General features: G+C 39.1%; 1 protein-coding gene across 4 annotated transcripts in view; it reads right to left on the reverse strand.

The window, feature by feature from the left end:
• The window catches only part of EPC2 (enhancer of polycomb homolog 2), a 127121-nt gene that overhangs the window by 78091 nt on the left and 27958 nt on the right, over positions 1 to 21072 (reverse strand). For 3 of the 4 annotated variants that reach the window (XM_059704532.1, XM_059704531.1, XM_059704530.1), the window contains exon 2: positions 4533 to 4692. The exons of the other annotated variant lie outside the window; for it this stretch is intronic. In XM_059704532.1, the coding sequence (XP_059560515.1) occupies positions 4533 to 4692 (160 nt within the window). The remainder of the gene's footprint in view (positions 1 to 4532; positions 4693 to 21072) is intronic. 4 annotated transcript variants of the gene reach the window in all.

The following is a 21072-nucleotide window of genomic DNA, read 5'->3' on the forward strand; positions in this document are numbered from 1 at the left end:
TACATATCCTAGTGACAATTTTACAGGAAAATGATCTTCCTACAATGCATCCTTTTCCCCAAAAAGTTTTACTACATAAACAAAACAATGCTCTTCAATTGGGACCTTTTCCAACTCTTTCTAATCAAAACATGTTTGTCCTGCCAGTGCTAAGGGTCAATTACTATCATTTTTGTTTCATGAGAATAGCAAAGGACATTCCAAGATAATGAGATTGAAGCTGGGTGTTAGACCAACATGTGTCTCACTTATGCTAAAAATCAAGTGCACTAGATGGGTTCACTTTACATTAAGTAAATAGGATTTTTCTTCTTTTCCCAGTGAATACTGGTCAGCTTTATCAGACTGAGGAGGAGCCAGCTTCAAGTGTACTGAGGTATACAACAGAGTATACACACAGGCACTTTGCCAGGGTTTAAGATCTTGGCCACAGATACAAAACAGCAGAATTCAATTTACTTTGGGAGAGTTCCTCTCCCCTTCTAACAGATAACAAGAGGGCTCTACCCTACATATCATTTCCCCTGAATTTTCCACACAACAGATTTCTCAATTTCACTGTACACACCAATAATTTTATCCTTATATTTGATTCTGCATACAATTTTGAGTTCTACAAGATGGATGTCAAAAAAAATGCCCTGATGTGTATGCTTTTAGCCACACCATCCATTCACTCATTTATTTACTCAGCAAATAATTACATACCTAACCACATGCTAGGTACTATACTAGGCAGTGAAATTAAAAGAAAAAAATCCCCCTGCTCTCAATGAGCATTATGTTTATTGAGCAACAGAAGGCAACAATCACAACTGAAAGCAGTCAATGCCACACTGAGGGTGCAAACATGGCACAGGAGAGCTTGAGGTAAATAGTGCCAAGGACTTAAAGGGGTCAGAAAAAGGCTCTTAAAGGTAATCCTAAAGACGAGATTTGGAGAAAAGTTATGTTTTAACAAGTGGAAGAGAGAAGTAAAGGGCTATGTGAAGCCATGGAAGCATCAGGAAATAAGATGTAAGTTAGAGAGTTGCAAGGAGCTCATTATTATAGATGAAAGTACGAAGACAGGAACTGAGGGGGTGAGGTGTTGGGACTAGAAGAACTATATGGTAAATGAGTTGAAGCTTCTGTTCCTCAGGAGCTTAGAGTCAAGAAAAGGAAATTTTCTCCAAAAGGTCATTTCAGTAAGGCTGGTGTCATAGTGAAAGAACACACAGGGAACTGTGGCTGGACAGGCACAACAAATGTTAAAATTTTATCCTATTCACGACAGAGTTTGAAAAATTCTAAATTGGTAATGATTACAACAGTGGCTGCGTGGACAACGGACCGGAAGTCATGAAGCTAGAGCAGAAGGACCAATAAAGAGGTTTCTGCCAAACCCCAGGCAAGCAATATGATAGGCCTGCACTAGGCCGCCTTACTGTGGCAATTTTGCAATGTCTTTTTCTAGTCAGGCTAATGGGGATTCTTTCAAATCTATCATAAAACAAGAAGAAGAAAAATCCAGAGCAGTATTAGCTGAAGTTTCTTGTATTTACAGGCTTAAAAGGAATTATATAAAAAAATAACTTTTTGCCGAAACCGGTTTGGCTCAGTGGATAGAGCGTCGGCCTGCGGACTGAAAGATCCCAGGTTCGATTCCGGTCAAGGGCATGTACCTGGGTTGCGGGCACATCCCCAGGAGGAGATGTGCAGGAGGCAGCTGATCGATGTTTCTCTCTCATCGATGTTTCTAACTCTCTATCTCTCTCCCTTCCTCTCTGTAAAAAATCAATAAAATATATTTAAAAAAAAATAACTTTTTAAGCTTTCCTGTAAAAAATAAAACCTAAATAACACAAGATTAAGTTTTACTACAGATAACCTTAAAGCCAATAATAATCACAAAGGTAAGCAAATTGTGGAAAATCAATTTGATAAGAAAGTAGTATACATTGAAAATGAAAACAAGAGACTACGTAATATAAAAACTTGAGAAACTTAAAAAAATATAAGTAGAAAAGCAGAATAAAAAATTGTACGTATAGTATGAAATTGCATAGTATATAGAATATATATGCTGATAGACTAAAAGGTTAAAATAATTTTGTTATTTTTATTCAAATTTCTTACAATAGAATAAAATGAAGAAAAAAAACAAAAACACCAATACAAAATTAATGTTTACTGTATCCTATGGGCCTGACCTGGATGGTTACACCCAATTTCTTGCTTCTTGGTTTCCTAGAATAGATTTTACAAATATTCCTATTGTCTGGCTATACTATTAAAATAAAATAAAAAATGGATACTTTGGCTTGACAAATTCTTAAAATTCCTATTGTGAACAGCTATCTCCTTCCTGATGCAAAGATAAGGCAAACTCAATAAGCTAAAGGAACTCAAAATGAAAGAACACAGAGGAAACATATCACAAATAATGTATGTGTGTTTTTCTTGAGTGCTTCAGTCTCTGGAAAATGGTTATGACACCGAACAGACTTATAAGTCATTTAAAAACAACTGAATCAGTGAACAAACATGCCATTTATTGAGCATCTATAAGCCATGCACTTTATTCTAAAGATACAAAAACAAAAGAAAATAAAGTCTTCTGTCCTCAAGGAACCCACAGTTTAAAAGGAGAGAAAGAATGGCTGCATATAACTGCAATGACATATGGTGAATCCTCTAATAGAGGTATGTACAAAATACTGAGATAAGCAAAGAAGATAGGTAGAATGAGAAAAGTAGTAAACTTTGTAAGTGAGTTAGGCCTTAAATGAGCTATAAGAAGGGGAAGAAGACTTGAATAGCACATGCAAGTAATTGTGACATGTAAAGCAAGGCAAATGTGTATGATTTTTAGTTAGTGCCTATGTTGCAGAGAGTAAGGGAAAAAACAACAGAAAATGAGGTTAACAGAGCTATCAGGGAATAAATCACAAAGTAGCTTGTATTCAAAATGGAGAATCTGGCTATTACTAAATTCTGTCAAAAAACATCAATTACAAATGCACAATGACTTTATATACAGTAAGGAAGAAAAAAACACTTTAAGCTGGAGTCTATTAGGAGACTTCATAGTATACTTCTACGTAAAGCTGCATGCTCTACCAAAGGGCAACAACGTCAGTGTACGGTAAGAAAATAAACTGGTCATGCAGAAAGGAAAAGCAAAGAACTTCGCATTTCTCTACTTGCCCTTAGGTAGAAGGAGGGGGAAAATCTCCCCCTGAGAACTAAACTCCAAGCAGGTCTATAGTCTGGACTAAAGCTACCAGTGTGGTACAAAAACAAAGAAAACAAACAAGCCAAGCATTTAAAATGCTCTCAGATTGGCAAGTGTCTCAAATGCCTGGCAGAAACAAATGTAAATTCTCTTTAGTTAAACCAAACTTCAATCCAGGTCAATAACAATTTAAAAATGCAATCTCATTTCAAAGACGACAAATGAAAAAATATTCATCATGGAATCTACTTAAAAAACAGATCTTATAGTCCTGTGACTATGAATCTGAAGATGTTTCAGAATTACTTGAGGAACTGCTAAAACATTCTTTATAACAGTTGCATACCAGAGATTATTAGATAGGTAGGCCTAAACAAAATGCTGGAATCTCTATTCTAACAAACTACCCGAGGGTGGGTGCGTGTGCATGCACTATTAGACAAGACAGTAGCATGTCTGTGAGGAGTTGGTTGAAAACTCCTACTATCCTATATAATAAAAGCACAGTATGCAAATTGTCCCCTCAACTGGAGTTCTTCTGGGAGTTCGACCAGGGGGCCAGCCGGGGGAAGGGAGGGAGGCCCCGGCGCTGGCAAGCGGCTGGTGGAAGGGAGGGAGGCTCTGGCTAGCAGCAGTGGCAGGCGGCCAGGGGGGGAGGGAGTACCTGGCTGGCAGCCAGCAGCTGCTAGGGACCCTACCAGTGCACAAGTTTCATGCACTGGGCCTCTAGTAGACAATAAAGAAGAGTAGGATTTAGACTGACACTTCGGGAAGACACTCTGGTGCTGATGGACTTTGTGAATAGATAAATTAGAAAAGGGTAAGGAGATGGGGGTAGTAATATAATAATTAGGAGGTTATTAAAAGAGGCAAGAGATATAAGCATAACCAATGGACATAAGACACTGGGGGGTAGGGGAGGCCAGGGGATTGTCAAGGGCGGGGGGAAAAAAAAATAATTAAAAAAAATAAAAAATAAATAAAAGAGGCAAGAGATGGCGATCATTTAATTAGTGACAATGTCATTTAATTAGTGACAATGGAAAGAAACGAGTGTATAAAGGAGGCAGAATTAGAATTTTATAAAAACTAGTGCTATACAAAATCCTACACTACATTAATATCAAATGCTCCAAATGCAACTAACACTCAAAATGATCTCCAAGTTCAGATATAAGCACAGAGAGATTTTATTACTTAATGTTTTACATTTCTATTAATCAGTATATACAAACTGAAAAATGTAAATCTCTTTGGGCAAAAGAGAGAAAGGATTTTAAATTACAAACAGAATATAATGAATTAAAAAACTTACGCTGAATATGAATGAACTGTTTGGGTTGTTTAAACTCTCCTTTGTACAAGCGATTATAATAGTTGACGTTGCTCTCTGCCTCAGGAACTGGAATGACCATGCTCTCTTTTTTCTCTCTAAACACTTGCTGTGCTGAAATAGCTCGCTGTAAGTGATGTTCCTGGAAAATGTAAAGTAGGCAACATAAGTTGTTTTAATAATGTTACTTTAATGCATAATTATATTTGTTTTACTTGGTTTAATAATAGCAAGGTGCTTTAAGAATCAATTATAAACAGTTTCTTTGCCGCAAATTTAGGAAAACATTGCTGTTGCTCTCCTTTAATACTTGTGGTTCAAACTTAGATGTCACCTTAGATCAGCGGTTCTCAACCTGTGGGTTGTGACCCCTGTGGGGGTCGAACGACCCTTTCACAGGGGTCGCCTAAGACCATCGGAAAACACATATATAATTACATATTGGTTTTGTGATTATGCTTTATGTTCAATTTGTAACAATGAAAATACATCTTGCATATCAGATATTTACATTATGATTCATAACAGTAGCAAAATTACAGTTATGAAGTAGCAACGAAAATAATTTTATGGTTGGGGGTCACCACAACATGAGGAACTGTATTAAAGGGTCGTGGCATTAGGAAGGTTGAGAACCACTACCTTAGGTTATTACAATTTTAATAAGTAGAATTTTTAAAGATTAAATATATACATACTCTTCACAAGCTAGAATTTAACATCTTAATTACAAGAAAATTGATCCATTGTTTGCTAAAATGATTGAGGTGTTTGTCACCAATACCAAGTTACAAACAAATATGCAAATGGAAAGAAAATAATTTTTATTGCAGATTTTAAGTGTCTTCTGCATTTATATTGCAAAAACTTCAACAATACAAAATTCTGGATAATTCAAAGAAAGATAAAATGATGCTCAACAGACAAAGTTAAACAAAAACTTCTTATAAAATATACCAGATTCTAATACTTTCAATCACCTCCCACTTAATGCATACTTTCTCCCTTGACCCACAGTGGACCATTCCCATCTAACCAGCTATACCTCGTGGAAGGAAATTAGGTTATCTTACCCCCCAAGAATTCCCCTTCATATTCAGATTAAACGTTTTTTAAAATCCCCTAAAACAAAACAAATTGGAAAGAGAGCAGCAAGAAAAGCCCAGATGGAAGGAAATAATAAAGATCAGAGCAGAAATAAATGACACAGAGACTAAAATACTGGTACAAAACATAAATTAATCCAAGAGGTGATAAACAAGAAAAGATAAACAAGATTGATGAACACTTAGCCAGACTCATTGAGAAACAAAGAGAGAGGACCCAAATAAATAAAATTAGAAATGAAAGAGGTGAAGTAACAACAGACACCAAAGAAATACAAAGGATTGTAAGCAAATACTATGAACAACTATACGCCAACAAACTGGACAACCTGGGAAAAATGAACAAATCCCTAGAAACATAAATCTTCTAAAACTGAATCAGGAAGAATCAGAAAACCTGAATAGGCCAATAACAACTGATGAAAATGAAGTAATTAAAAAGCTCCCAGCAAACAAAAGATCTGGACCTGATGGATTTTCAGGAGAATTTTACCAAACAGGAGATTTCAATAATAGATCAATCAGACAGAATATCAACAAAGAAAAAGGACTTAGACAACACTACAGATCAACTGAACTTAAAAGAACATTCCATTCAACAACAGTAGAACACTCATTCTTCTCATGCACTCACAAAACATTTCCCAGGATAGATAACACGCTTGGGCACAAAACAAGTTTTATCAAATTTAAGAAGACTGAAATCATACCAAGTATCTTTTACAATCATAACAGAATGAAACTAGAAATCAACAGCAACAGGAAAACTGAAAAATTCACAAATGCAGGGGTAGGCAAGAGTAGGTTTACAGTTGCTCATATGGAAAATAATAAAATAATTATTAAATAACACAACAGTAAACTCTGTTTTGTGTATTCACAACTGTAAACCTAATTTTCCCCACCCCTGGACATGAAAACTGAACAATACACTTTTGGACAACCAAAGGATAAAAAGAAATTACAAGAGAATTTAGAAAATATTAACACAAATGAAAACAAAAATTCAAAATTAAACTTAAGGGATGTAGCAAAAGCAATATTATGAGGGAAGTTTATAGCACTAAAATCCTATCTACATTAAAAAGATTTCAAATCAACAACCTAACATTACACTTCATGAAACTAGAAAAAGAACAAACAAAACGTAAATTAGCAAAAGAAAGACTATATTAGAGGAGAAATAAAATAGAACATAAAAACATAGGGGGGAAAAATCAATGAAACAGAAAGTTGTTTTGAAAAAATCAATAAAATTGACAAACCCTTAGTTACTGAACTAAATAGGAGTAAACCCAAATACTAGAAATCAGAAATGAGACATTAAAAATGATGTCACATAAATAAAGAGAATTATGAGACTACTATGAACAATTATACGCCAATGAATTGGGTAATCTAGAAGAAACAGATAGATTTCTAGAAACATGCAACCTATCAAGATTAAATCATGAAAATAAAAAGTCTGAACAAACTTGTAACTAGAAAAGCTCATGGCCAGATGGCTTCACTGGAAAAAGAATTAACAACAATCCTTCTTAAACTCTTAAAAAAAACACAAAAAAACAATTAAAGAAGCCCAGCCAGTGTTGCTTATTGGATTGAGCATCATCCCATGCACCAAGAGGTCACAGATGCAATGAACAGTCAGGGCACATGCCCAGGTAGCCGCTTGATCCGTGGTAGTGGGCAAGCAGGAGGCAGCCAATCAATGTTTTGCTCTCACATTGATGTTTCTCTCTCTCTCCCCCTTCCTCTCTTAAAATAAACAAATGAATAAAAAACATTTTTAAAAAATTAAAGAAAAGGGAAAATTTCCAAAGTCATTTTATGAAGCCAATATTACCAATACCAAAATCGGACAAAAATACTGCATGGAGGAGGGTGAAGGAAGGAGGAAATGGGATAAGGTAGTCAAAAGGTATAAACTCACAGTTACAAGATTAATAAAATTCTGGGGATGTAGAGTATGGTGACTATATATCATGACCAAGTGGGATTTATTCCTGGAATGCAAGGTACAAAAATTTATCAATATAATGCACCATAATAAAAGAATGAGGACAAATACCACCATGATCATTTCAATTAATGCATTAACAAAATTCAATGTTCTTTCATGGAAAGAAAAACACTCAATATACTAGGAACAGAAGAAAATTACTTCAACTAGTAAACAAATTAGAACTAATAAATTTAACAATGTTACAGGATATGTCAACACACAAGAATCAGTTGTTCTTATATACTAACAATGAGCAATCTGTAAAGAAATTAACAAAACAATCCCATTTACAACAGCATTGAAAAGAGAAAAATACTTAGAAAATAACCTTAACCAAGGAGGTAAAAGAATCATACATGAAAAACCACAAAACACTGCTGAAAGAAATTAAATAAGACATAAGTAAAAAGGAAAGACAAATTTGTTTTCATGTATTGGAAGACCATTTTAAAAAAAGAATTACCATATAATCAAGCAATCCAGCTTCTGGGTACATATACAAAGAAATGAAAATGAGATTTCCAAGAGATATTTGCACACCCATGTTCACAAGAGCCAACTGGTAAAAACAATCCAAGAGTTTATTGACAGATGAATGGATAAACAAAATGTGGTATATACATGTAATGGAATATTACTCTGCCGTAAAAAGAAAGAAATCCTGACACATGTTACAACTTGGATAAACCTTATGAACATTATGCTAAATGAAATAACCCAGCCACAAAAAGACGAACACTGCATCATTTCACTTATAAACGGTATAAAGTAGTCAAATTTATAGAAACAAAAATTGGTTGCCAGGGGTTTGAGGGAGGAGGAAAAAGGAAGATGTTGTTTACTGAACAGAGTTTCAGTTTTTAAAAATGAAAATAGTTCTAGATTATCTGTTGTAATAACAGATAAAAATTTAGTGGTTTGTTTTTTTACATGTATAGAACACCTCAATTCAGATTAGCCATATTTCAAGGCTCAAAAGCCACAAATGACTAGTGGCAACATATTGGATAGTGTGGTCCATCTTCACATGGCTTCCTTCAACCAAGACTGGAAAACTTCAGCAAAATTCTGTATAGACAAACACACATATTTTAAAGATGGGGAAAGGCTGGAAGACTAATATTCAAAATCTGCACATCAAAGTGGAAATAATGCAGCTAAAAATGGAAGAATGAAAAAACCTTCTCAAATACCAAATATAATCCTATATAATAAATGCCTAATATTCTAAGTGTCTGGTTGGCCATTCAACCAATCAAAGTATAATATGCTAATGATATGCTAAGGCCACTCAACCGCTCACTATGACGTGCACTGACCACCGGGGGGCAGACGCTCCAACTGGTAGGTTAGCTTGCTGCTGGGGTCCAGCCAATCGGGACTGAATGAGATGGGCCAGACATACCCTGAAGCCCTTCCATGGCCCCTCCCTGGCTGGCCAACCTCCTGCGTCCCTCGGCCTCTCTTGCAATCTGGGCTGAGGGACCCCGCTCCCCCCAAGTGCACAAATTTCATGAACCGGGCCTCTAGTCTTTTTAGAAAAGAGCAAAAAGTAAAAACAGTCAATATAACAAAAATTTTAAAAATTAAATATGAAAGAATTGAGATCAAACATATTTAGTCACAGCAATAAATGTAAATGGTCTTTACTCATCTATGAAAACAAGATTTTCAACTTGTCTCGTAACCCAAGACTCAACTATATGCTTATACCACACACACACACACACACACACACACACACACACACACACACACACACAGTAGGTTCAAGTTATTCAGAAAGAAGAAAATTAAAGGCACAGATGAAAGTTTACTATGTAATAGACGACAACAAGGCAAGCAGACCTTAATATCAGACTAGTAGAATTCAAGTCGAAGAACAATAAGCATGACCTATAAACCACAATTCACAAGGAAGATTTTGAATATCTACGTATCACTTGTAAATATCTATATCTATGTATTGTGAGTATATACACGGTATCCCAAAATATGTATACACACTTTAATAGCTGATAGCTCAATTTTGAAAATGAAATGATTTAATAAACACTGCCTTTATAATTATTCAAAGTGTGTGTATACATATTTGGGGGACACCCTATATTTGAATATCTATGTAATTTATGATTATCTATACATCAAATAACATAGCAACCATTTTACAAAGCAAAGCTACAGGATATGCAAGTAGTAATAGGTAAGAAACAGTAATAATCAGTAACTTTAACACAACACTCAGCATAAAGCAAATCAAGGGGACAAAAAACAATCATGGACCTACCTATGCAACTTAATAAGGCAGACTTAAACAGTTTATATCAAACTTTATACCCAAAGCCCCTTCTTATCAAGTACCAATAGAATTTTCATAAAACTGATCAGATAGTAGTTAAGAATTACAAAGACAAGATATTACAGATGGTGAAGAAAGTATAAGGACAAAGTGAAAATTCTCTGAGCATATACCCTTTGTATTGTTTTGAATTTTAGAACCATGTTAATGTTTCATGTAATCCTATATAGTAAGAGGCTAATATGAAAGTCGACCAAACAGCTGAACGACCGGTTGCTATGACGTGCACTGACCACCAGGGGAGTGCCACTCAGCCAGAAGTCGGGCTCATGGTTAGTGAGCACAGCAGCGGTGGTGGGAGCCTCTCCCACCTCCACACGCTGAGGATGTCCAACTGATGGCTAAGGTCCGCTCCCCACTGGGCCTAAGCTATCAGTTGGACATCCCCTGAGGGCTCCCAGACTGTGAAAAGGCGCAGGCCGGGCTGAGAACCCCCACCCCCACATGAATTTGGTGCACCAGGCCTCTAGTCTAAAAATAATTAAAATCAATGAGGATGTGGGGAGAACCCAAAATAGAATGCAAAGAGAAACAAATAGAAAACTCACTTATTAGAAATGAATACCCATATACCTACCAGGAAGAGGATGGAAAAGAAAGGAATATAAGTTCCTTTAGAAAATAATCATGTGAGATTCATCTGTAAAATTTAGTTAAGATATACTTTAAAGGTTTATTGTGATGGTTATGTAAGTTAAAGTGTTCAGAATAGTCCATGGCATAAGGAATAAAAGTTTCTTGTTTTTATTAAAACATATCACAAAGGTACAATATTCAAAATAGTGGAATTTTAAGAACAAAAGCAAAAAAATTTAGAAATCTTGACAATTAAAAACCTTTTTCAACACCCACTCAAAACAAAAATTTATCTGAAAGAAATGTGTTCAAGCTAATAAAGAGCAAGCACCTATGAAAAACCTATATCTAACATCATACTTAATGGTCAAAGAGTGAATGCTTTCCTCCTAAAATCAATAACAAACTAATAAGGAAGTCTGTTCTTACCATTTCTAGTCCACATTTTACCAGAAGTTTAGCCAGAGCAGTGAGGGAAGAAAAAAATAAAAACATACAGATTGGAAACAAAAAGGTAAAACTATTTGCACATGATATGATCATGTAGAGAGAAAACCCTAAGGAATCTTAACAGAGCTGATAAAATTAAAAGGTAAATTTAACAAAAGACTGCAAGCCAATAATAAAAATTCAATTTCATTTCTATACATTAGCAACTGAAAAATGAGAAAAAAAGCAGTATCATTTATAACAGCATCAGAACTGAACATTTAGGGTTTAACAAAGTTTATGCCAAACTTGCACAGCAACATAAATTGAGAAATATTAACATGGTCATGGACTGGAAGGTTCAATAACAAAAAATAAAACAAAACTTTCTCAAGTAAATTTCACCCTAAACTAATCCAGATATAGACTTATCATAATCCTAATAAAACCCCAATAGGCTTTAAAAAAAACCCACAAAAATGGACAAGCTGATTCTAAAAGTCATATGGAAAGGCAAAAGAAACAGAATAGTCAAAACAATCTTGAAAAAAAAATTTTAAAAAGAATTTGAAGAACATGCACAATTTGATTACAAGCTCAATCATAAAGCTAAGTTAACAACAGTGTGTTACTGGCATAAAGATAAACATATAAAGCAATGGAGATAAAAGGAGTCTAGAAACAGACCCACATACACACAAGTAATGAATTTTAGACAAAGGTGCCAATTACATGGGGGTAAGGAGTCTTTTCATCAAATGGACATGAGCTGGTAAAAAAAAAAAAAAAAAAAGAGCCCAATATTGCTACCTCATACTACACTCAAAAATTAACTTAAAATAGATCACAGATTTAAACATAAAGCCTAAATTATAAAATATCTACAAGAAAATATGGGAAAAAATTTTAGTGACCCTGGATTTGGCAAAGATTTCTCACGACATAAAAAGCACAAATTATAAATGGAAGAATTAATAAGCTGAACTTTCTCAAAATAAAAAAATTGTGCTTTTAAAATTACATTAAGAAAAAAAAAAGATAAGCCAGACTGGGGAAAAATATTCACAATATATGTGAGAAATCTTGTATGTAGAATATACAGTGAGGCAAAGTAGGTGTATAGTTGTGAGTACACAAAAGATGTGTGCTTGCATGATTATTGTATTATTTTCCATACAAACAACTGTATAAAAAGAACTCTTATAACTCAATAAGAAAATAAGAAAACAATTTAACTTTTAAAGAAAGCAGACACTTCATGAAGATACAGGAATGGCCAATAAACACTTTAAAAGATGCTCAAAATCTTTTTATCAGGGAAAACCGTATACATAAAAGGCTATGTGCTAAGTGTCCAACCAGTTGATATGATGCACACTGACCACCAGGGGGCAGATGCTCAATGCAGAAGCTGCCGTGAGGCGCACTGGCACCATGAACCTGGCACCCACAAAGCAACATTCGACTTCCCCCAAGTGGGACATAGGCCCTGCCACCACCCCAGAGTGACAGCCCATCAAATCGCAACCGATGGTGCTGAGACACCATGGTGTAAAATGCGGCCCACAGCCCAGCCCAGCCTGGAAATGGTCGCTGTGGGAGCCAGGTAATGACATCACATAGCAACGCCCGGCTTCCTCTCCCTAGCGATGACGAACGTCCTTGCAGTTTCTTCAACCCAGGAACACGACTTGCTTTATAGCCAGGTGCAAACATTTCACACATTAAACAATGTCTGTGAAGCATTTTCCCAATCCTCATCTCATTTGATCCTCATAGAAGTCCTGGAGCAGGTAGACAGGAGACTCGGTAGAATACTATTTTCTTTTCATTAGCCGGAAAACAGACATTTAGAAAGCTTAGAAACTTGACCCGACTGAAAAAAAGTAATGGTGGGCCTTGAAAATGACTTCAGGTTTTCTCACTGCACAGAATATAGTCAAACACTGCTGCAGTTAAATATTTTACCCTTTGTTCTTCCTGCGTGATCTACAATAATAATCTCCTTCGTGTTGATATTTACTGCTGTGTTGCTGACAATTACCTGAAAGAGAAGTTGGGGTGCTTCACTGGGCTGGCAACAGTTTAGCTACATCAGAAAGCAGGTCTAATTAAGCAAGTTTAGTCTATCCTATCTAACAATAGAGAAACATGGTAATTAACCATAACTTCGCTACCCTTCCCATTGGCTAATCAGCGAGATATGCAAATTAACTGCCAACCAAGATGGCAGCCAGCAGCCACGCAACTGAAGTGAACATGAGGTTTGCTTGCTCCAGTGACAAAGGAAGTCAAGGTTCCCCACCTGCCCCAGACCAGCTCTGAGCTCTGGATGCAACAATGTTGCAATTATAGAAGCTAAACAAACCCAGAGCCTGCTTTCAGCCGCCAGCGGGCTCAGAGCTTAGAGCGCCAGTGATGGCAACAGAGTTTCAATTATAGAAGCTAAACAAACCCAGATACCTGCTTTCAGCCAGCCACAGCCTCAGAGGTGGAGCCAGCTCTTAGCACCAGTGACAGCTATAGAAGGTAAATAAATCCCAGAATAAAAATAAGAAAAAAAGGAGAGGTTGGGAGCTTCAGTCATCCGCCAGCCTGAAAACGGCCCTCAGCCCCTAACCCAGACTGGCCAGGCACCCCAGTGGGGACCCCCACACTGAAGGGGGTGTGACCAGTCTGAAAACGGCCATCAACCCATCATCCAGGCTGGCCAGGCATCCAAGCGGGACCCCCACCGTGATCCGGAACACCCTTCAGGGCAAACCAGCCAGCCCCCACCTGTGCACCAGGCCTCTATCCTATATAGTAAAAGGGTAATATGAAAACTGACCCTCACAGCAGAAAGACTGGGAATGACTGGTCACTATGACACACACTGACCACCGGGGGGCAGACGCTCAATGCAGGAGCTGCCCTCTGGTGGTCAGGGAGCTCTCACATGGGAGGAGCTCTGCTCAGCCACAAGCCAGGCTGATGGCTGCCAGTACAGCGGTGGCAGTGGGAGCCTCTCCTGCCTCCTCAGCAGCGCTAAGGATGTCCAACTGCAGCTTAGGCCTGCTCCCCGCTGGCAAGTAGACATCCCCTGAGGGCTGCCGGGCTGCCAGAGGGATGTCTGATTGCCATCTTAGGCCCAATACCCCGAGGAGCAGGCCCAAGCCAGCAGGTGGTCATCCTCTGAGGGGTCCCAGACTGCAAGAGGGCACAGGCCGGGCTGAGGGTCCCCCCCTCCCCCAGCCCGAGTGCACAAATTTTTGTGTACTAGGCCTCTAGTATATATATATAAAAGGCTAAGTTGACTCGTGCATGAGCGACACATATAAAGCTCTCGCTGGTGCCAATTGCACGCGTGTTTGGATCTGTCATTGTCGATCGTGAATTTGGTTGACACTTCTGTTACAGAGAAAGGGCAAATAGCAATATTAAAATATTTTTTCTAATAAATTTCCTTTCAATGTGCATGAATCCATGCACCAGGCCACTAGTGTAAAATAAAACCACAGAAAGTTTTGACTACACACTCACAAAATGACTAGAATTAAGAAACTGACCACAACAAGTGATGGGATGTTAAATGAAATCACCACTTTAGAAAACTGTCAGGCAGTTTCTTATAAAGTAAATATTCATTTTATCATTTGACCCAGCAATCCTACTGCTAACAAAGTATGTACCCAAGAAGTGAAATGCCTGTCCACAAACAACTTGCACATAAATGTTAACTGCAATTTTACTCACAATGGCAAAAAACTGGAAACAAATGTACATCAACAGTTGAATAGATAAGAAAAGTGAGTATACTTACTCAATAGAATATTTGGTTAAAGGAAAAAAAGGAATTGAACAAACTTAATCACACTCAGGATCTCAAAAGTATACTGAGCAATAACCGCACACAGGCAGCTACATACTGTGTGATTCCCTTTATATGAAGTTTGAGTACAGACAAAATTAACCAACAGTGATTGAAATCAGATCAGTAGTTGCCTGAAATGGGGGTGGAGGATAAAACTGTTAAAAGATTAAAAGGAACTTTTATAGGGAGTGAAAATATTCTATTCCTTGTTTGGGGTACTGGTTACACTGGTGTATTTCTTTATGAAAACATAGAACCACACACAAAATAAATGCTTTATACTACAAAGTACAAAGCCAATTTTTAAAATCTAGAAAAATTAACTTGTGTGGTAAAAAATATTTAATGTGAATAAAACATGGTAGCTAGGCAGTATTTGCAATGCTGGTAAAATTGTGATGAGTAAAACAAACACTTTCAAGAATGAATGGTAGAAAATGTGTTAAAGTGTAAATTGGCATGTTCTGGAGAACAGTTTGGTAATATATTTCTAAGCCTTAAAAATCTTCTAACAGTTAACCTATTATTTAAACAACTAGAGGCCCAGTACACGAATTCATGCATGGGTGGGGTCCCTCGGCCTGGCTGGCGATCAGGGCCGTCCTAGCCAGGGGGAGGGACCGCGGGAGGTTGGCCAGCTGAGGGAGGTTGGCTACAGGAGCGCACTGACCACGAGGGGGCAGCTCCTCCATTGAGCATCTGCCCCCTTGGTGGTCAGTGAGTGTCATAGCTACCAGCTGGTCATCCGGTCGTAATGGTCATTAGGCTTTTATATATATAAACTAGAGGCCCGGTGCACAAAAATTTGTGCACTTGGGAGGGGGGTCCCTCAGCCCGGCCTGTACCCTCTCGCAGTCTGGGACCCCTCGGGAGATAACGACCTGCTGGCTTAGGCCCGCTCCCGGGTGGCAGAGGGCAGGTCCAATCCCTAGGTGCAGCCCCTGGTCAGGCTCAGAGCAGGGCTGATTGGGGAGTTGGGGCGCCGCCCCCTGTCATGCACAGAGCAGGGTGGATCGGGAGGTTGTGATGCCACCCTGTCACGTGCAGGGTAGGGCCGATTGGGGGGTTGGGGCACCGCCCCGTCACACTCAAGGCAGGGTCGATGGGGAGGTTGCGGTGCCACTCCCTGTCACGCACAGAGCAGGGCCAATCAGGGCGATGGGGCACTGCCCCCTGTCACTCACAGAGCAGGGCCCATCAGGGGGGTTGGGGCTCTGTACCCTGTCACGCACAGAGCAAGGTCGATCAGGGGGTTGGGGAGCTCCACCCTGTCACGCACAGAGCAGGGCCGATCAGGGGGTTGGGGAGCTCCCCCCTGTCACTCACAGAGTAGGGCCGATAGGGGAGTTGGGGCACCGCCCCCTGTCACACACAGAGCAGGGCAGATCAGGGGGTTGGGGCGCCACACCCTGTCACACCCAGGGCAGGGCCGATGGGGAGGTTATGGCTCTACCCCGTCACACACAGAGCAGGGCCCGTGGGGGGCAGTTGGGGCATCGCCCTCTATCACCCACAGAGCAGGGCCCATCAGGCGGTTGGGGCACCGCCACTGTCACACTCAGGGCAGGGCCCTTGGGGAGGTTATGGCTCTACCCCGTCACACACAGAGCAGGGGACGTGTGGGGGGGTTGGGGCGCCGCACCCTGTCACACACAGAGCAGGGCCGATCAGGGGGTTGGGGCACTGTAGCCTGTCACACACAGAGCCGCAGGGCGATCAGGGCTTGGGGAGCTCCCCCCTATCAGGCACAGAGCAGGGCTGATCAGGGGGTTTGGACGCTGCCCCTGTCACGCTGATCCCGGTGCTGGGAGGCATATTACCCTTTTACTATATAGGATAGAGGCCCGGTGCACGGGTGGGGGCCCTGAAGGGTGTCCTGGATCAGGGTGGGGGTCCCCACTGGGGTGCCTGGCCAGCCTGGATGAGGGGATGATGGCTGTTTGCAGCTGATCACACACCCTTCAGGGTGGGGGTCCCCACTGGGGTGCCTGGCCAGTCTGGGTGAGGGGCTGAGGGCTGTTTTCAGGCTTGCGGGTGACTGAAGCTCCCAACCACTCCTTTTTTTCTTATTTTTTTATTCTGGGCCAGCTTTAGCTCTGAGGCTTGGCTCCAGCTCTTAGGCCTCGGCTGCTGAAAGCAGGTATCTGGTTTGTTGGGGTTCTATAATCGAAACACTATTTCAACTCCAGCTCTGAGATCCCAGCTGGCTGAAAGCAGGTTTCTCGGGTTTTGTTTAGCTTCTATATTTGTAACAATGTTTCAAACTGCAAGCTCAGAGGCCGGCAGTGGCAGGCGGGGAACGTTGGAGTTCTCCGTCACTGAAGCAAGCAAGCCTCATGCTCGCTTCAGGCTGCCTAGCTGCCGGCAGCCATCTTGACTGGCAGTTAATTTGCATATCGCCCTGATTAGCCAATGGGAAGGGTAGCGGATGTATGGCTAATTACCATGTTTCTCTTTTATTAGATAGGATAATAGTAAGTAAAACTGGAAGCAAGCTAATTATCTCCATCACTGGATTAATTGTAATTTAGTATATCCATACAATGGACTTATACACTGCCACTCAAAATTTCTTAAAAAATAATTTAATATTTGAAAATGTTTATGCATTAAATAGAAAAAGCAGGAACCAAAATCACACATTGAAGATAATCTCAAATAGAATAAGGTAAATAGATGATACATGATGGGATATATAAACACAGAATTAAAAAGTAAAAAAATGGAAAAAAAAAATCTGAAAAGAAATGTGCCAAAGTATTGGGTGGTGAAATTATAGATGGTCTTTATTTTCTTCTCTACATATTCTACAATTTACCCAGAGAGCAACCAGTGCCAATCTTTAAAATCACTTAAAATGAGCCTTTTAGAATCAAAGAAAGGAAGAGATAAAGGAAGACCAAAAAAAAAAAAAAAAAAAAAAGATCCAAGAGGAGTCCTTATCCTATCTATTTAAAACTGTTTCTCTTCTAATACTTCCTAAATCTGATTCTCAGCCCTGGCAGCATATTAAAATTACCTGGCAGGCCAAATATAGACTCTATGAGAGATAAAAGAGGCAGCAGAAATCAATTAAAAGGCTTTAGCATCTTACTTTCACCACAAAGATGAAATACATACAGTGAAATATTATTCAGCCATAAAGACAAATGTAGTACTGATTTATGCTACATTGTGATCTTTATAAACATTATGCTATTTAAAAGGACGCCGCATAGTATATGATTCCCTTTATAGGAAATGTAAAGAAATAGACAAAACCATAGAGAAAAAAGGATATTAGTGGTTGTCGTAGAGTATTAGGGGGAGTAGGATGAAGAGTGACTAATGGGTATGAGATTTCTCTTTAGGGTGCTGAAAGTGCTCTGAAACAAAATAGTTATGTTGCAGAACAGTGTGAATATAAAAAAAACCCATGGAGTTGCACAATTTCATATGGTGAATTATATGTTATGTGAAAGTTTATCACACAAAAATTTGCCCTCCCTCTCCCTGCCTAAAAGATGAAGTGACAGTGAATGAATTTACACTTCTACCTGAAGCAACAACAACAACAAAATATGACAAGAGTTGAAACAATGGTTTTCCAGGCAGTGGACATCAGGCAATAAAAGACTTAAAAGAAGGAAAATAAAACCAGGTAAGTAAGACTATGACAGCCTCTGCTTACTACCTTGAAAGAGTTTCCATGCCAAGGAGCAACAGAATGAACTGAGGCAGAGCCTAGACTTCATGAGCTGCAGAGACAGAAATAAGAGGCCAGGAAGACTAAGGCACCTTTCAAGTTCATGGCAGAATACCGAAGAGGAAAGAACTACACAAAGATAGAACCCAGGAAATCTGCAGAGGGTTCCCTGGAATATTCAGCAGAGATTCTTAAGCACACAAATGTGACAATGAGGAACAAACTTCCCCAAAAGATTAGAGGGAACAGTGCCTGTCATTCAGGGTCAGGAAGAGTACCTGTTCCTACCAACCAGACTAGAAAAAAAGACAGGCTGTATACAGAGGAACAAAGATACAGATGACATCGGATTTCTCATCAGAAACAATGCGAGAAAAGACTGGAACATTTTCAATGAGTACTAGAAGAAAAAACTAACAACCTGAAATTCTGTATCCAGAATATCGTTCAAAAGCAAAGCAAAAATCAGAGATACGTTGTACAACAATATGCATATAGTTAACAGTACTGTAACATGTATTTATAACTTGTTAAAAGGATAAATTCATGTTATGTGCTTTACTACACACAAAAAAGGCAAAATAAAGATTTTTTTTTTTTAGACATACAAAAGCTGAAAGTATTCCTCACCAGCAGACCAGCATTATAGGAAATGTCCTTTGGGAAAAAGGAAAATGATACCAGATGGAAGTCTGGATATAAGACAAACTGATGAAAAGCAGGAGTAGTGATAACTACAAGAGTAAATAGATACATCTTTTTATATTATTTTAAAGTATTTGAAAAATAAGTGGTTGTTTAAGTAAAAATAGTAAGAATGTATTATAGAGATTATTATATATGTTATATATAACAACAATAATAAAAGGGCTGGGCAAGAGGAAATGGCAGTACACTACTATAAGGTTCTTACACTATACATAAGTGATATATCACTTGAACATAGACTATGATTAAATAAAAATCCTATCTAATAAAAAAGGGAATATGCTAATTGACCCTCACGCTGTGGTAAAGATGGCGGCGCCCACAGCCAATAAGGAGGGAATATGTTAATTGACTGCCCCACCCTCAAAGATGGTGGCGCCCAGTCCCCTCAGCCCCCCTGGGGCGGCCGCTCCGCACGCCTGCCTCCCGAGTTCCTGAGTCCCCTCAGCCCCCCATCTGCCGAGGGCCAGCCCGAGGTGCAGGCAAGCCTCAGATGATGGCTGCCTTGCGGCCTAGGGCCGGCTGAGACTTGCGCTGCCGGCAACGGCAGCAGCAGAGGTGTGATGGGGCGTCGCCTTCCCTGACCGCCGGGTCGCCTCCCACCCCTGAGGGCTCCTGGAGTGTGAGAGGGGGCAGGCCGGGCTGAGGGACCCTCGTCCATCGGGCCTCTGGTGTATATTATAATCCCCAAATCATAGGTTCTCAACTTTGGCACTACTGATATTCTGTGAATAAATTCTTTGTTGTGGGAGGCTGCCCTGTGCACTGTAGATATTTAGCAGCATCCCTGACCTCTAACCACAAGAAGTCAGTAGTATCCCCCAAGTTGTGAAAATAAAAAAATGCTTTCAGACATTACCAAGTGTCCTCTGGGAAATAAATCAGACCCCGCTGAGAATCACATTTCTGAAGCAATCACTAAAGTAACAAAACAAAGTTATTGCTAATGAACTAAAAACAAAGGTAAAATGGAATCATAAAAAGTACTCAACTCAAAAGAAGGCAAAAGAGCCGAAACCGGTTTGGCTCAGTGGATAGAGCGTCGGCCTGCGGACTGAGAGGTCCCGGGTTCGATTCCGGTCAAGGGCATGTACCTGGGTTGCGGGCATATCCCCAGTAGGAGATGTGCGGGAGGCAGCTGGTCGATGATTCTCTCTCATCGATGTTTCTAACTCTCTATCTCTCTCCCTTCCTCTCTGTAAAAAATCAATAAAATATTAAAAAAAAAAAAAAGAAGGCAAAAGAGAAAAAAGGAACAAAGGACAGAAAAATAAAGAGAAAACAGTAGCATAACAGAGTGTTACCTAACCATATCAAAAAATCGTATCAAATCTCAGTAAAATAGGAATAGAGGGGAGCTTTCCTCAACTTGTCCCCTCTCACTACTATGTTTCAACATCATACAAGAAGTTCTAGCAATGGAAAAAAAAAAAAAAAGGAAATAAGAGGTATAAAGATTGGGAAAAGACATAAAATTGTCTTTGTTTGCAAATGAAGTGATCATCTATGGAGAAAATCTGAAACAGACAAAAGACTCCTGGAACTACTATACCAAGGTTGCAGGATTCAAGGTTAATATACAAAAGTAAATTTCTTTCCTGTATACCAACAATGAACAAGTGGAATTTTAAATTAAAAACAATACCATTTACATTAGCAACACCCAAAATGAAATGTTTGTATAAATCTAACAAAATAGATACAGTATCTATGAAGGAATATCATAAAATTCTGAAGAACAAAATCAAATAGAAGAATGAAGAGATAGTCTATGTTCATGAATAGGAACACCAAAATTGTC

Source organism: Myotis daubentonii, chromosome 7, assembly GCF_963259705.1.
Source record: "Myotis daubentonii chromosome 7, mMyoDau2.1, whole genome shotgun sequence".
NCBI lineage: Eukaryota > Metazoa > Chordata > Mammalia > Chiroptera > Vespertilionidae > Myotis > Myotis daubentonii.